This window comes from Melospiza georgiana, chromosome 17, assembly GCF_028018845.1.
Source record: "Melospiza georgiana isolate bMelGeo1 chromosome 17, bMelGeo1.pri, whole genome shotgun sequence".
Taxonomy (NCBI): Eukaryota; Metazoa; Chordata; class Aves; order Passeriformes; family Passerellidae; genus Melospiza; species Melospiza georgiana.
In genome coordinates this window covers 11,303,662-11,320,167 of record NC_080446.1, presented here as the reverse complement: position 1 = coordinate 11,320,167, position 16,506 = coordinate 11,303,662, and the positions used below count along the sequence as shown (strand labels likewise).

The 16,506-nt window shown below is 43.3% G+C and overlaps 1 protein-coding gene across 5 annotated transcripts in view; it reads left to right on the top strand.

Annotated features, from left to right (window-relative positions):
* PTPRT (protein tyrosine phosphatase receptor type T) overlaps positions 1–16,506 on the top strand; it is a 491,783-nt gene that overhangs the window by 406,355 nt on the left and 68,922 nt on the right. For all 5 annotated transcript variants that reach the window (XM_058036502.1, XM_058036501.1, XM_058036499.1 and 2 more), the window contains exons 14-15: positions 5,338–5,473; positions 11,147–11,176. In XM_058036502.1, the coding sequence (XP_057892485.1) occupies positions 5,338–5,473; positions 11,147–11,176 (166 nt within the window). The remainder of the gene's footprint in view (positions 1–5,337; positions 5,474–11,146; positions 11,177–16,506) is intronic.

Sequence of the window (16,506 nt, the reverse complement as noted above, 5' to 3'; positions counted from 1 at the left end):
CCAATATTTTTCATTAATTTTTCTGGGTTAAATAATGCTCTGAAGTGATTTTTCTGATTGTTTTTTGTTCCAAGAGCAGATTTCTTTCTGAAGAAGCTGTGTTCTTAGGTGCTGCAATTTTGAAACCAAACCTCATCATTGCCAGACTTGTCCCCTTGCTGGGTCTTTCCTGTCTCCTGGAGGTGGCTGAACCTCCCATTTCTTGTGCTGCTTCTCTCATTTTGTCCCTTCACTCTTTTACACTTGCAGTGCCCTTTTCCTGGACTCTGAATATTTGACCCAGCTGTCCTTAGAATAATTTTATTTGATTTTTTTTTCTTCTCCTGTTAAGCCTTGGGATGCTTCTCTCTCCTCCAGAGTCTTGGCTGCTGGTGATTGTGGTGCCCCTTCCACTGCAGGAATTTGTGCCTCACCAGCTGGAAACCTCCCATAAATACCTGACTTTTCCTCCTGTTTATGGCTCTCTTGAATTCCTTTTCCTGACAGTGCCATTTTTTTTTTAAATGCAATATTGTAATTGCTGCCTGAAGTAAAGAATGTTTCAAATTGCAGTTTGTGAAATAGGTTTTATGGAAGAAACTTGTATTATCAGCCCTGCTTAGTTACATGCACTCAGTAATCACTCTTTCCTGGATATTTTTCAGAGTGCCACCTCCACAGAGGAGGTTTTTTTGTATTTTGTGGCTTATTTTCAAATAACATACCTTGTGCAGAAATTGCCGGGAGAAAAGATTGCCATGGTACCTTTCCCTTAGATGCCACTGCTGGTTTTCCCCCGGAGGGCACTGCCCAGGCTGCCCAGGGAATGGGCACAGCCCCGAGGCTGCCAGAGCTCCAGGAGGGTTTGAGCATCCCCCCAGGGATGCCCAGGGTGGGGTTCTTGGGGTGTCTGTGCAGGGACAGGAGCTGGGTTGGGTGATCCTGATGTGTCTCTTCCAGCTCAGCGTATTCTGTGATTCTATAAATCAGCAGCAGCATGGCCAGATTAGACCTTAATTAAAACCTTAATTAAACCATCAGTGTGTGATGATCCAGAAACCTGACTTCTCAGGGGCTGATGAGCTGGACAGCTCTGGGAAATTGGCCATGTGCCCCTGCTCCCTTTGCATCTCTGCAGCATCACCAGAACTGCATCTCCCATCAATGTGCTGCCCGTAGTGTCTTCTGGCCCACTGCAAGGTGCTGGGTCTGGGAATTTTGGAAGGGATTGAAGAGAAACAACGTCAATTGGGTTGCTAGGGAAAGAATTAAAATAGCTCTGACTGACCAGTGGATGCTGGGTGAGTGTCAGTGCCTGTGGAAGTCACTCAGGGCACTGCTCTGGCTCCTGGGATGAGAATTTTGTGCAGCACAGAAAGCAGCATTGTGACCGTGTTCACAGGGGTCCAAGGATGAGGAAAGAGATGAGGATCTGACTCCATGTTTCAGAAGGCTTGATTTATTATTTTATGATATATATTATATTAAAACTATACTAAAATAATAGAAGAAAATGTTTCATCAGAAGGCTAGCTAAGAATAGAAAAGAAGGAATGATAACAAAGACTCTGTCTCAGACAGAAAGTCTGAGCCAGCTGACTGTGACTGGCCATTCATTAGAAACAACCACATGAGACCAATCACAGATGCACCTGTTGCATTCCACAGCAGCAGATAATCAATGTTTACATTTTGTTCCTGAGGCCTCTCAGATTCTCAGGAGGAAAAATCCTAAGGAAAGGATTTTTCATAAAAGATGTCTGTGACTGAGCATCTCTGAGAGCAGTAGCCTGGTGGAGCAGATCAGGCACAGATAGGGAGTTAGGGGGCTTGCAGTCTTCACTCCCCTGGCACTGCCTGCTATCATTTGCCTTTCTTATTAAGAACTCAAGCTTAGGGCAGAAAACTGTCCTAGTTTGTGTTAGTTCAGAGTAATGGGGTCCTGACCTCCATGGGGGCTTTGGGTGCCACTGAAATCACACACTAATAACAGTGGTGACCTGCTCTGTGCCTTACTGTTCCAGCATCCAGCTCCTGTTACAAGGAACAATTCATTCCAGGAAATGTGGTGGAAGTAACCACTAGAAAATACAGTTATAGTTGTTTTCATTCCTTTTTAATGCCAGCAATATATAAACATGGTTTTTCAGAAAGAAAAGGGTGGCCCCTCAAGTACAGTAGTGCAGAGATTTGCAAGTGTGTTTAAAGATATTTGTAGGAAATGGCCATCTGAGCAGTTTTTATGGGCTGCTGTGCTCAGAGGATCTCAGATCCTGCATCTCTATAAGGGAGAGTGTCGCAGACATCTTTTATGAAAAATCTTTTCCTTATGATTTTTCCTCCTGAGAAGCTGACAGGCCTCAGGAACAAAATGTAAACAATGATTATCTGCTGCTGTGGAATGCAACAGGTGCATCTGTGATTGGTCTCATGTGGTTGTTTGTAATTAATGGCCAATCACAGTCAGCTGGCTCAGACAGAGAGCCGAGCCACAAAACTTTGTTATCATTCTTTGCTATTCTATTCTTAGCCAGCCTTCTGATGAAATCCTTTCTTCTATTCTTTTAGTATAGTTTTAATGTAATATATATCATAAAATAATAAATCAAGCCTTCTGAAACATGGAGTCTCTTCCCTCATCCAAGAACCCCTGTGGACACCGTCACAGGAGAGAAGCAAAAGTGAATTCTAAAACAGTGTTTCTGTCAGAAGCAGCAGAAGTCATGTCCTGAGAGAAACAGCTCTCAGAGCTCCTCCTGCCAGGACAGGAATGTTCTCACCTACAGCTGGTGCTGGGGCAGGTGGGAAACCAGAGCAGCCAGAGGAGATTTAGCAATCTGCATGGAAAATCTGCCAGAACAGCAGGAAAACAATGGACTTTTGCAGTCCTGTTTCACTGCAAGGCTTGGAGAATCCCAGAGCCAGGAATTTGCTGACTCTGTCACATTCTCCATTCTAGGCACTATTAGCTGAGACAAATTACAAATGGTTGGGCTGGTAGCCTAAAGGAATTGCTGGCCTTTGCCAAGAGAGATAGAGGTGCCCAGAAGATTGGAGTGAATCAGTCGCCACTGTGTGGAGGTGTCAGGATGGATAATGAACCTTTCTTCCCCTCCTGGAGCTGCAGGAGCCTGCAGTGGGGTGGGAAATATCAGATAAAACCACTCTGACCACACATTGCCTGGGGTAAGGAGCAGCAGCCTGGCAAAATCAAACCAATCTGGGGGATCAGAAGATGGAGTTGACAGCACATTCTTATTTCTTCTAACACAGCTCACACTTCGTGAGGGTATTCAGATGGTACAAAAATGAGGGGCGTCTGACTGTGCTGTTTATAGTAGAAAACCATTCTCCAACACCTATTATTTAGGGTCATAAGAGTAACTGCAGCTCAGCTGAAGGATAATTTGGAGTACGTCTGACTTTCACTTCAATGAATAGAGTTTTAGCCATTTTCAGGGAGAAATTGTACCTTTCTCATTGCCTTTGTTGTGTGACAGAGTGGGGATTGCCTGTCTGATGGTGTAGAGCTCACCTCTTGCACACATTTACTGCAGGATTGTGAGAGAGCTTGTCAAATGAAGATGGGAATATGCAACTGATCCCTTATTTTATTTTCATGCTCAGGAGTCCCATTAATGCATTTCAGACCTGTGAGCACAGAAGTTATCAGTGAACTCTTAACTGAATGGGCAAATTGGTGAATGCAGCAGAATAGCAGAGTTGTCAGGGGCAAAAGCTGAAAATGATATGTGTGATTCCAAGAGCCAGTCCTTTTTGCTTGGTAATTTTTGTGTTTTGCTCTGAGTAAACTAAATTAACAGCTTAGCTGTAGGAGAAGTGAAATCGTGCTTTTATCAGTGCATCATCTCTTAAAGCATGTGCAATTTAACGTGTGGCAAAGAGGCAAAACACCACCCCAGTGACAGTAACACTGCTGTCACACCAACACATGGGCTTGACTGGATATTATCTCCCCCAGCAAGTGACTTTGAACAGAAGTGATTCAGATTTCCTGAAGATCAGCAGCACAGAGCTGCTAAAAGAGCAAAACATTGTGGTGGTCTGATGTCAGCCCTCTGTGTTCACCTTTGATTCCCTTTGCCCACGTTTAAGCTGCATGGGAAGACCTGGCTGGCTGCAGCAGCAAAGGTGAAGCCCAAGATAAGGGTGGATCTCATGTGACATGAATTCATTTAACTCTGTGAGCTGCACTGGTGATATTTTTAGGAGTAGTTAAGTGTAACTGGAATATAATGAAGATAGGCTTATTTAGTCTTTAGTGTAGCCATGAGTCAAATCTTGTGGGGCTTTCTAAATCAAGCTCACTGGCTTAAGCTATATCTGGAAATATTCTGTGCAGCAAGCACTGAAGTCAGCACAGCCAAGGTCTGTAATGAGGACTAATGAGGTCTCAGCAATAGGGTAGAGGGCAGCTGTCTCCAAGGTGCTCAGTTAGAGCAGAAATGCCGTGCAAATAATGCTCCTAAATATGGTTTATTTTCAGGTGTGTAGATTTTGCTTGTTAAAAAACCAAACCAACAAACCAAAACCCCCTAAAATTTCAAACAGAAATTATGCTCTCTGGTTTGGGCTGAAGAACTCATGCCTGGTGTGTGATGATAAAGGGTGCTGAGGCACTGGAATTGGTTGTCCAGAGAAGCTGTGGCTGCCCCTGGATCCCTGGAAGTGTCCAAGGCCAGGCTGGATGGAGCTCCAAGGTTCATCCTGGTCTAGTGGAAGGTGTCCCTGCCCATGGCAGCGGTTAGAATGAGATGGGCTTTAAGGTCCTAACTCAAATCATTCCATGATTCTGTGTGGAGGGTGCTGCTCTATATGTTGGATTAATGCTTGTTACATGTGTATCTGTAATGGGATGTTTAGAAAAGCCAGGCCTCCAATACACTGAGAAAGACAAATGTGAGCTGATTTTGGAGGGAAAAAAGTTTCTGCCAGAAGAGTTATTATAATTACATGTTACTGTGCTCACTGTTTCCAGGAGTAAGGATTTCAAGTCCATTTAAACTATTTGAGATTAAAATTAGAACTGTTGTTATCCTGTTTCTGGGTACATGCTGAGTGCTTCAGAAGAGTAAATGCCCCATTACAGTATAACTTAGAAAAATATTAGTGTCATTTGCACTACACTGGGATTTTACACCCTATTACTGCTCTGAATTATCTGTCATTAGCCCTCATTAAAGGCAGATTTGGTTAGATGGACAATTGTCTATTGCAATCTGATTGCAAATATGTTGTTAGGCTTTCAAATGAATATTTAAAGTGGATCATTGCACAGTTTGCCTGGAAATGATTTTTTTTTTTTATCTTGTCCTTCCTCTCCCTCCATGTTTTAAGGAGCTTCCACCCAGAATTCCAACGCAGTGGAACCTGAAAAGCAAGTTGACAGCACGGTGAAAATGGCTGGAGTTATAGCTGGTCTCCTGATGTTTGTTATTATCCTCTTGGGAGCAATGCTTACCATCAAAAGAAGGTAAGTTTCTGCTTGGCTTCCATCTTGGACCTCTTGTTGTAGTTTCCAAAGGAAGAATAAGTAAAGATAAAACATTCTTTATGTGTGACACAGAGCAGCAATTAATGCCTGTGTTATAACACTGACACTAAGGGTCCAGAGGAAATTCCAGTTTTGGGACATCCAGCAACAAAAGAATGGCTGTTACTGCAAAGAGATAATGATAATTAATTGATAATTAATGTCAAGGGATAAGTCACAAAGTAGCATGGGATAAAGGGGATATAATGAGAACCTCTCCTACCAGGAAAGGCTGAGAGACTCTGGGGAAGAGAAGGTTTGGAGTGACCCAGTTGTGGCCTTCCAGTACTTGTAGGGAGCCTACAGAAAGATGGAGAGAGACAGCACAAGAAAGATGGAGAGAGACAGCTCAGAAGGGGCTGCAGTGACAGGACAGGGGAATGGCTTCAAGCTGACAGAGAGGAGGGTTAGATTGGATATTAGGAAGGAATTCTTCCCTGTGAGAGAGGTGAGGCCCTGGCACAGGGTGCCCAGAGAAGCTGTGGCTGCTTCATCCCAACCATTTTTCCAACACTTTTCTGATGCTTTGGCTGTCATGACTGCTACAACCTAAGTTATTATCTCCCAGATTACACAGACAAACCCCCAGGCAAAATTACTCCTAGTGCAGAATGAGTCCCAGAGGTTGGGCACTGAGGATCCATTGCTCTGTGTGAAAGTTCCCAAGCTCCTGGTGAGCTGAGCTGGCCCCTGAGACAGTGCCCAGGACCTTCAGCTGAGCTTGGCAGGTCCCTGGAGCAGCAATGTTTGCTGAATTTGGGGGTGATGTCCCACTCACAGAACCTTGCTCTGGCTGGTTTTGCCATAGGCTCTGTAAACCTGGGCAATTTTCTTCAAAGTTAACATTGGAAAGGAGGTGAGTGGGAGTATTAGAAATCTAAATTCTCCCCTTTTTTCCCTAGAGCTGGAAAATTGCAGTTTCCCCTGTGTTGTTTCCACAGCCCCTCCCAGGGCAGACAGGCAGAATCCCTGCAGTGTGGATCTGTTTGCTGCAATTTGCAGGGATACCTGCTGGAAGGAACACTGAAATAAGGAATAAACTGCCTCATTGACTTTAAAATCTTTTCCCATTTAGAATCTCTGAGTGCAGGATGAGGTGTGGGAGGCTGTAGCTCACCTCCAGCCCCTCCAGAGCTGCTGATCACATCCCTGCTGGGCTCCCTTGGATGGGCACCACTAGCCCTGTCCAGCTCCATATGGACAATGTGCCCTGAGCATGAGCCTCAGCCTGTCAGGCTCATTGCATTTGTAAACCAGTGTGGGTTGGGACCAGCTTTTATAAAAGGAGAAGCTGATTTGTGCCACAAATGGATTGGAGCTTCTGGAGGAGCAGAGCTGAAAGCTTGAGCTCTTCTGAGAGAGCACTTTAACAGCAGAGTTCTCCTTTAATTTTGCAAACAGAGGCATTTGGAGCTTAAGCTCTTGCATTCCATGTTTGCGTTAGCTTCATTTTAAAAACAGCTCCCTTCCCAGTGCACCAAGGCCTTGGTGTACAAATAGTGTAGCCTTGCAAGGCAACAATTCAGAAAAATAATTTAATGAGCTGAACTTGAGATGCTGTCTTCAAATGCAGCTGGAAAATATCCCAGTGGCATTTGTCCATTGTCCAGGGCATCACAGCTCTTTGGGAACAGGCACAGGATTTCCTGGATGAAGCATTTTGTTAACAGAGAGCAATGAGAGGCATTAGAAGAGGAGGAAGACATTGGTTTGAGATAAGCACTGGTATCATCAAGAGCCTCTTTTTGTTCTGTGGCACTCACCAGGTTGGCAGCACAGTGCTTGGAACCTTTCAGACACAGAGCATGAGCAAGCAGTGCCCAGTTTCTCACAGTTTCAGCAGAACAAATTGCAAAAAATTCCAGGAACTCAAAACTTTCTGAGGGCTGATAAAGTTTTAGAGGGTTCAGTCAGATATGTGAAGCTAAATTAAGACAACCAGTGTATTTATACAATGGAAAATTTGGTTTTGATGTCATGTTTGTTGTCTGAAAGTTTTAGTTGAAACTTAGGGTTGTGTAAAATCTGCTAAAGTTTCTATATCTATAGATCTATATCAAAATTGTGTGTGCATATAAATTTCTGGTTTTAACATGACTGTCTTACAGTATTTAAAATCAAAACCATTAACAGTTTGTTTTCTTGGTTTTGGGAACCCACTAACTCCAGGAGTTAAGCCATAGTATCATCATTACATGTATGTGAAATATAAAAACTGCAACATAATGGAGAGAAACCTCACACAAGGACATGTAGGGACAGGACAAGGGGGGATGGCTTCAAACTGAAGGAGATTAAATTTAGATTGGATATCAGGAAGAGATTCTTCACTCTGAAGGTGCTGAGGCCCTGGCACAGGGTGCCCAGAGCAGCTGTGGCTGCCCCTGGATCCCTGGCAGTGCCCAAGGCCAGGCTGGACAGGGCTGGGAGCACCTGGGACAGTGGAAGGTGTCCCTGCCATGGTAGGGGGATTGGAATAATCTTTAAGGTCCATTCCAATCCAAACCACTTTGATTCTGTGATAATTTAACCTGTTAATTTAGAGGTGGTCATCCATGCCTACGTGAGTGTATGTGCTCACAAAAGGCAGAACCACATTCTTTCATTAACAGATACATATCCTGAGAGATCTCATTTTTATTGTATGAAAATATTTCTAATCCTCCAAGCAGCTTGTTGTTTTTTCCTTAATATTATTTAAATACATTTGTGTAAGAGAGTATGCAAAATAATTTTATAAAAACAAAAGGAAAAAAGAAAAAAAAAAATTCAGGAGGAAATACCCTTTGACTTTGCCCCTCCCCAGATTATTTGATTTGGGTCTCTGTTCTGATTTCATCTGGAAAGTTTTAATTCTGGTGTAATCGTGCCTTGTGTTTCCCTGGAGTGAAGAATGTGACACCTCTCAGGCTGGTGTGTTTGAGCAGACAAAGCCTCCACTGACCCCTTTAAATATGAGACTGAATAAATAGGATCAGACAGCCTGTCATGGATGCACTGTAAACAAGTGCTTTAAACTGCTGTCGGTAGCAAAAAAAGGAGATCTGGGGCTATGTAGGGTCCAGGATTATTTCCTCCTATGAAAATTCAGCTCCTTATTCTGGATTAGGATTTAGGTGTTACCTTAAACTAATTAAATAAAATCCCAAAGCCTCTTGGGCAGAACATACCCAGGCTGTAGGACAGAATTAGAGAAAGGGACATTTGCATGTTGAGTGACCTGTGTCCCCCCTGTGTCCCTGTTTCGGGTGGGAGACAGGCAGGGCTTGGGCTGTGTTCTATTTTCTTGGACCAGGTCATGTTTTTACTGAACCATAACTCTGACCAGTCCTCACAGTTAATCCTTGAAATATTCTTTAGTAAAGTCCTTATTTCAGGTTGCATGTTTTGGAAGAATTTAAGCCAAAATGTCCAATTTCAAAACACAATCCTCCTTTTGTTTGTCTTCCTTTATTTTCTGTCTTTATGGATCAAACCTTTGTGAGCTTTCCCCTGCAGCCTGGAGGGATGTGAAGGTTTTTAATGAGGGCTGAGAGTCTGGTGGGATCCCAGATGTCTGTGGCCCAGCCAGGAGAGCAGCAGAAAGAACAGGAGGGTGTTCAAGGGGACACTTCCAGTCAATAGAGCTGTGTGAGCCCAGGTCTGGCCTCTCCCAGGGCTTGGTTTAATGGAATTATTTGGGGGATTTCAGGGGTTCAGCTGCCTGTGCTCTCATTTTCTACATCTTGGTCGTGTTTCCCTTTGTTTAGAGGCTGGAATTTGGATTTTCACAGAAAAGATCAGTGGCAATCACTGCACCTTAACTGGTGCATTGCTAGGGCAGAATTGCTGCCTTCGGGAGATTTAAATTATTTAGTTAAAATACATCCAGGTGTACCATGGAATCAGTGCCCTTCTTATAATGTGGTGTCAGGATCCAGAATATTCCTCTGGCTGCCCTGAGTGATCCGAGACCCTGGCAGGGAATCAGAGACCTTGGCACGGAGTCAAACACAACTGTGCCTTCGATTTTAGCCCATGGAAACAATTCCCAACTTTGTGTAAAGAGTTACAAGCCACAGGAGTTTGAGTAGAATGATAGCGAATTTGTCACAGGGTGAAAAAGTAGAATTTTGGGGGATTAGAATGGGGGTTCAAGAGGCACGATGGAGGAATCTGGGTTTGTCCTGTCCTTCTCCTCCTTCTTGTCCTCCATCTTCTGCTGTGATGGTGGCACTTTTGGATTGGTTTAGAGACAAACTGTCTAACATAGGTGATAGATACTGGAAAATTATTGTCAATAAAGTGCATCCAGTTTTTAGTATAAAAAGCCAACACCAGCCCAAGGGCAGGGACTGTGCCACAACCCGACCTGCTGGACAGATCTCAGCAGGTCAGAGAAAGAATGGAATAGAGAAGAGAAAATAAACAACCTTGAAAAGCAGAGCTGAGGAATTTCAACTTCTTCAGTCGTGGGACTGGGAAAAAAAGAGACTTTCTGATACCTCAGGGCCATCTCAACCGCAGAAACCCAAGAATGTGGCACGCATCAGGAATCTGGCCAAAAGAGCAGGTTTCTAGCAAAGGCCATCAGCAGGAAAACCATGGCACTTCAGTGAAACCCTCATGAACTCTTTACCCCAGGTGTGCACACACAGAGGGTGATTGTGCAGAGTGACTGAGCTCAGCCTGGTTTCCACCTGTGCTTATGGAAGTTGTGTTTAGAGCAACCATAAAAGTGAACGCTGAAAGCTGCATTTGTATTTCTAAGTGATTCCTGGTCATCCTAGTATCTTCAAGGATGAGCTTTTAAAGCTGTGCAATAAGTTGAAATTTGTGTTTCATTTTCTCTGTCTTGACCACTGCTGCTGCTTCTGTGGCTTCTTGTGGCTGGTGGTAAATCTCTAATTCCCTGGGCTAGGTCTGTTGTGAAGCAGTCTTTTCAGAGAAGCCCCTTTCCAGCTATGAAAGGGTAAATACACAATTTCTTAAACTAGAATTGAGTGCCAAGGCTCAGTTAGTGGTGCTGCTCAAAATGTTGTGAAATGAATTGTTGAAAAACTGTGGTAGAAAATGCTTTAATCACAGTGATGCAGAAAGCTAATGCATGCCCCCAGTGCTCAGCTATAAATATGGAGTGATGCTTGAATTGTTAATGAACTATTTGCATTTTAGAGTTTGATGAAGCTTGATTTATCATTAGACAATTTGCTCATTGTCTAAATATTCCAAAATTGTGGCGTTCTTACATTGTCACTTCCCTATTTATTGTTATTTGTATTAATAGCTCTGACATCTTTTTCCATTTCAAAAATATCAAAGCACTTGAGAGGCAAAATTAAATCTATTTGCCCATGGTACTGACATGATAAAGTGAGGGAATTAAAGGTGAGGGGATTTATTCATGGTGGCAGAAGTGGAAACACAACCTGTCTCCAGTTCAGTTTCTATTTATTCCTCACCAATGTACAGCTCCCAAAACAAGTGTAGGCAAACAGGATCTCAGTACAGAAAACAGTAAAAACACTTTATATATTGAAAAAGAAACCTGGAGTTCACCTAAATCTAATTATGTGCTTTTCTCTTTTTCTCCTTTTGGATATTTTGTTCATCTGACTGGCCATCAATATTTAGAAGAAATGCATATTCCTACTCCTATTACTTGTAAGTACTTGACTGGGGATGAGGTTTTTTGAGCATGCTCTCCCTGTGGTAATTTTGTGCTTTGTTTTATTTTTTTATTTTTGTTTCTCTTTTTTTTTTTTTAATTTTTTTATCTCTCCATTTATCCTTGTCCTTCCAGCAGAATGTGTTTTATTTTCCCAGTTGCACGCTGTTGTTTTCCCCATTTTCCCACTGCACCTGTAGCTGTGCCTGCAAACATATGAATGTCCACAGATATGCCAGTTATGGTTTATAACTCTTCAAACTGGATATTCATCTTTAGATTGGATATCAGGAAAAATTTCTTCACCAAAAGGGCTGTCCAGCACCAGAACATGTGGCCCAGGGAAGTGATGGAGTCACACTGAGGCATTTATTTAAAAGTTGTGGCACTTGGGGACAGGGTTTAGGGATGGGCACAGTAGTGCTGGAGGAACAGTTGGACTCGACGATTTTGGAAATCTTTTCCAACATAAATGATTCTATGGTTCTGTAAATGCTAATGAACAAATACAGAGCGTCCCAAGTGCACCTTTTTGCTTGTAGCCACACTTCAGGAAAATTGACACCTGAAAGTGATTGTTGGGAATTTCTCAGCCATGGGGGTAAGCTTTTTAAAAACCTTAAGGTTTCTTACAACTGGGAGTTGACATTATCCCAGCAAACATCCCTGTTCCTGGGGCTGCCAGGTTCTGAGTGTTGGTTTCGATCATTGGATGATGAAGTGGTTCAGATATTCAGATCTAAATCACCTGTCCAGTCCTAATGACAATGCTGCATAATTAAGGCAGTTGTTAAGGCACATGAAAATGCTTCACACATCAGTACTTCCAGAGCCATCTGTTGCCTAAAGATTGAGGGGATGGGAAGCAATCAGGGCCAAGCTGTTTCTGCCATGCTAATGGTTGTCTGAGGATCTGGGGGAGGAGAGAGCTGGATCAATGATGTGAGGAAAAAGTCCTGGAGAAGCGAGCTGAGGCCTGTGCTGCCATCAGAGGGCTGGGAGGGATGGGGAGGGCAGCAGCTGCTGGGGACAGCAACAGCTCTGCCCTCTCCAGCTCTCAGCAGCAGCAGGAGCTCTGTCCCTGGCACCAACCCTTCCCCAGAGCCTGCCAGGCTTGTCAGGGCTTGAAACCCACAGAGCTGTCCAGAGGGCCACACCAGCCCTGACAGCCCCTCCTGGTCTGCTGCTCCAGGATCTGCCTCCTTTGCCCTCCCTGCAGTTCCTCCTTGGCTCATCTTGGTGCTTTTTTTCTGGTTTCAGCAAGTCAGGAGAATGAGAGGTTGATGTGCTGCCATTTTAACTGGAGCTGATTTCCTTTCCATACAAATTGCTTTATGTCCAAAGAACAGGGCAAAGGATTTCTTCTCCATAAGGAGTTGCTTTATGTCCAAAGAACAGGGCAAAGGAGGATCCCTAGTCACCACTGCTTGGAGGGGTTTTGTTTCTCCATGACCTGTCAGGAAGCTGTTGAAGGAGGAACCTTCCCCACTTCCCAAGCATGTGAGGAGCCTTAGGACACCATCAGGAGTCTTGACTTTGCCCAGTGATGTAATTGTAAATGCAGAGCAACTCCGTTTCCTCTAGACCTCCCACTGGTTCCACCCAGAATGGGATTTGACCTCAAGTAGTCAGATTAAAGAGGAGGTTAACTCAGTGTAAAGTAGGGGCTGTTTCTAACCCAAAGGTGCTAGGAGCTAGTTGAATTTATTGCTAGAACCTTTCCTCTTCTGCACATTTCTCATGCTTTACTGTTTGGTTTCCTTACAACCAGTAGCACCACTGCCTGAGAAATTCAGTGCCATTATAATTCTTTCTTTTTCCAGCAGGCAGTGTGTGGTCAGCATGTTCCCTGCTTTATTTTATTTTGAGATCTGTGTGTTTAAAGAGATGAATCAACTTCCGAGCCCTCTGTGACCCGTTTTACAGCTGGACAACATTGCTTTAAGCAGTCAGCTGAGGATTGTTCTGCCAGAACAAGCACAAGGGTCTGTTTGCTGTGGGTCACTTTGCTGGACCCCTTTTCCTCAGAGATCAGTGCAGTGACTCAGGAAAAGTGAAGAGAAAACCCTCAGGAGGGTCACCCCAGCCCGGGGTTGCAATGAGCTTCAGCAGAGGCAGAAGGAAGGGCTTTAATAAGGTTTAATGAGGCAGATGTCCACCTTGCAGCACATCACACCAGGGAAAAGCCAGAGGTGCCATCAGGCAAGCTGAGTGTTCAAAGGAGCCACTGGAGGCTGGGGCTCAGCTTGCAGAATTCACAGAGCTTTTCCTCCCCAGTACCACACCCAAAACGCTCTGCAAGGAGCTCACCCTTAGCTCTGGTGCTGTCCCAGGGACAGCTCTGCAGGCTGGAGGCACCACATCAGCAGTGACCTCACCATAGACACTGCCAGCACCTGTGACAGTGTTCACAGGGGTCTGAGGATGAGGGAAGAGACGAGGATCTGACTCCATGTTTCAGAAGGATGATTTATTATTTTATTATAAATATTAGATTAAAACTATACTAAAAGAATAGAAGAAAGGATTTCATCAGAAGGCTGGCTAAGAATAGAAAAAGAAAGAAAATGATAACAAAAGCTTCTGTCTCGGACAGAGAGTCTGAGCCAGCTGACTGTGATTGGCCATTAATTAAAAACAACCACATGAGACCAATCACAGATGCACCTGTTGCATTCCACAGCAGCAGATAATCAATGTTTACATTTTGTTCCTGAGGCCTCTCAGCTTCTCAGGAGGAAAAAATCCTAAGGAAAGGATTTTCCATAAAATGTGTCTGTGACATGCACCAGGCTCTGCGTTCTTGGCTCACATCTGGTCTGTTCCCTGCACTGGGAAAACCAAGCTCTGCTTCGGAATTTTTCCCCCTTGAGCAACAATCAAGGTAAAAGGGATGTTCCAGTAGTGAGGGAAGGAAGCAGGAGAGCCCATGAAGGAGCATACAGTGAAGTTCTACTGAGTTTCATGTTTCAAGTTTCACATGAAATAGGGTGTTTCATTGGAATTGCTAAGGACTGTGCAATTCTTACCCAAACTTGATTCAAATTGCCCTGGACTCCTATGAGCAGAGAGGTTGGATTTCAGTTTATTTGAAATGTTGTGGAAATAACAGCAGCAATGTGGATATATACAGATTTTTTTAAAAAAAAAAGAATTGGTTTCTATGCTATGACCTTGCATGAATTATTTAGTCCTGAAGCAAAATTCAGTTGAATGAGTTACCAGTATTGAAAAGCTGGTTCCCAAATAGATCTGCTGGCAGATCTTTAAATGTGACCATATGGACTGTATCCCTTCATGTTTGATTTCAGTTTCTGGACTTCAAAGCAGTGTTTCTTAGAGCAATTCTTGTCTGCTTTCAGATAACTCCTCCTAAGTATTTGTCATCTTCTGTCTTCTTGTTAGGGACCAAAATCTCCTATCCTAACTCTTCCAAACAGTTCTATAATGATAATTCTATAATGATAATTCTATTAAATTCCAAGCAGCTCAAAATGATAATTCTGTTAAAGTCACAGAGACTTTTTTGAGGAGTACCTGGTCTTTACAGAGTCAGGCCACAACATTTTGGTCATCTCTAGACTGGAGCTCTGCCCTCAGCCAGTTCTTGTGTTCTGCTGCAGTTCAGGACTGGAAAATCTGATTTTGTGAGATGGTTGAGTACCTGCACTCTGACTGGTGAGACCAGTCCAAAATATTCACTTATAGGAGCAGCTGCTTTGGGCATGCATAGTTATTAGGTAAATAGTTGTGGGATTCTTGTATAGACACACGATTAAAAGCTTCCCACAACATATAGGAAAGGATGAAAGAGAAGGCCATAAAGATCTTTAGCATGCTTTAAATGGAAATACAACCCAGGAGACTTCGATTCCTGAGTTGTAACTCATTGTGCAGGGTCAGCATCATCTTGTGTGCCTCAGTTTACCCATCAGCAAAGGTGATTGCTTGTGGGTTGAGATCCTGTGGGGAGACAGAGATGGAATTAGGAGTTCTCGTCCTGGAGCACTCCTCGCATCCCTGTGCCTGAACCTTTCCAGAGGAGTTACTCTGTATTTACACCAACACAAATGGTGTCTGAGGCTGGGACAGAATTGCTGCTTTCTCTCTGCACTTCAGTTTAATGTGCAGTGTAAGATATCAGCCCAGCCAGGTCTGGAAGATGTTGGTTTTATTCCCAGCTGAAGCTGTAAAGCACAGACAGCAATTCATCCAGTTTACAGAAGGGTTTGCATCTAGTGACAGACACCTCTTTTGCAACAGTATTTTCAACTGCAGCAATCCAAATCATGATTTTATTATTTGCTCACCAGGAAAATAAATGGAAATGTTTTCTGTGTGTGGGTTGTTTGTTTTGGTTTGTTTCTTTCTCCTGGGCTGGGTAATGGCTGCAGAATGAAATTTAATCAAGAGCAGTATGAGACCAGGGAAGAATTTTGGAAATACAGAGATTCATGTATGTGTTACAAGCACTCAGTTTAATGTTATTTATTAGAAAAGAGGACTCAATGGCCTAGATGTTTTTCTTTTCCCTGAACTGCCCAGAGCTCCAGGGACATGATTGCAATGTAGGAAGCCCCTTTAACTCCCACTTGGAATTTCACACCAGGTTTAATTGTTGGGTGGTTTTAGCTGGGAGTTTCTTTTCATGGGAGACATTGCAAAGGTTATTAAGCTAAATTTATACTTGGATTTTTTTGAGATAACAAAGTTTATGCTGAATTTATTGCCACCATCTGTGGGACATTTGAAAAGAAAAACATCCCTTTATTTTATTTAGAAGTGTACCTCTGTAGAGCCACATTTACACATAAATATCTCCAAGTATTTCCATGGATGGTGGGATCTGCCTGCACAGGTCAGCTTGCTAAATCAGGATTTTAAGAAGAAACATTCTCATTAGGTGCTTTTCTCATCAGATGATGGAAAAACAGGATCATTAATCAGTGACTATGCTTGTCTAATGAAAGCAAATTAAAAAATAATATATCAAAATGCAGAAAGTAGATGAGATGGTATTTAGAACGTGTCTGTATGGTGATTGCAAGCCTCAGCCTTGCAGAGGGCAGGGTTTGTGGGTGTCTGTACCAGCAGAGACTAATACTGCATGGCTCCCACGTGCACCTGGCTTGTCTAAAGTCTGGTTGTAAGTAAAACTAAAAAATAAATATAAAAAAAGTCCCCCACAAGTAGTGATTAATTTGATCAAGTGAAGCTTAGATCATACTCTCAAGAGCCTGTGCTTGTACACCCACAGCACAAAACACTCAGGGCATTCTTTTGGCTTATCTCCACTTTCTCCTGCCCTGTGAAGTTTGCTCTGTGA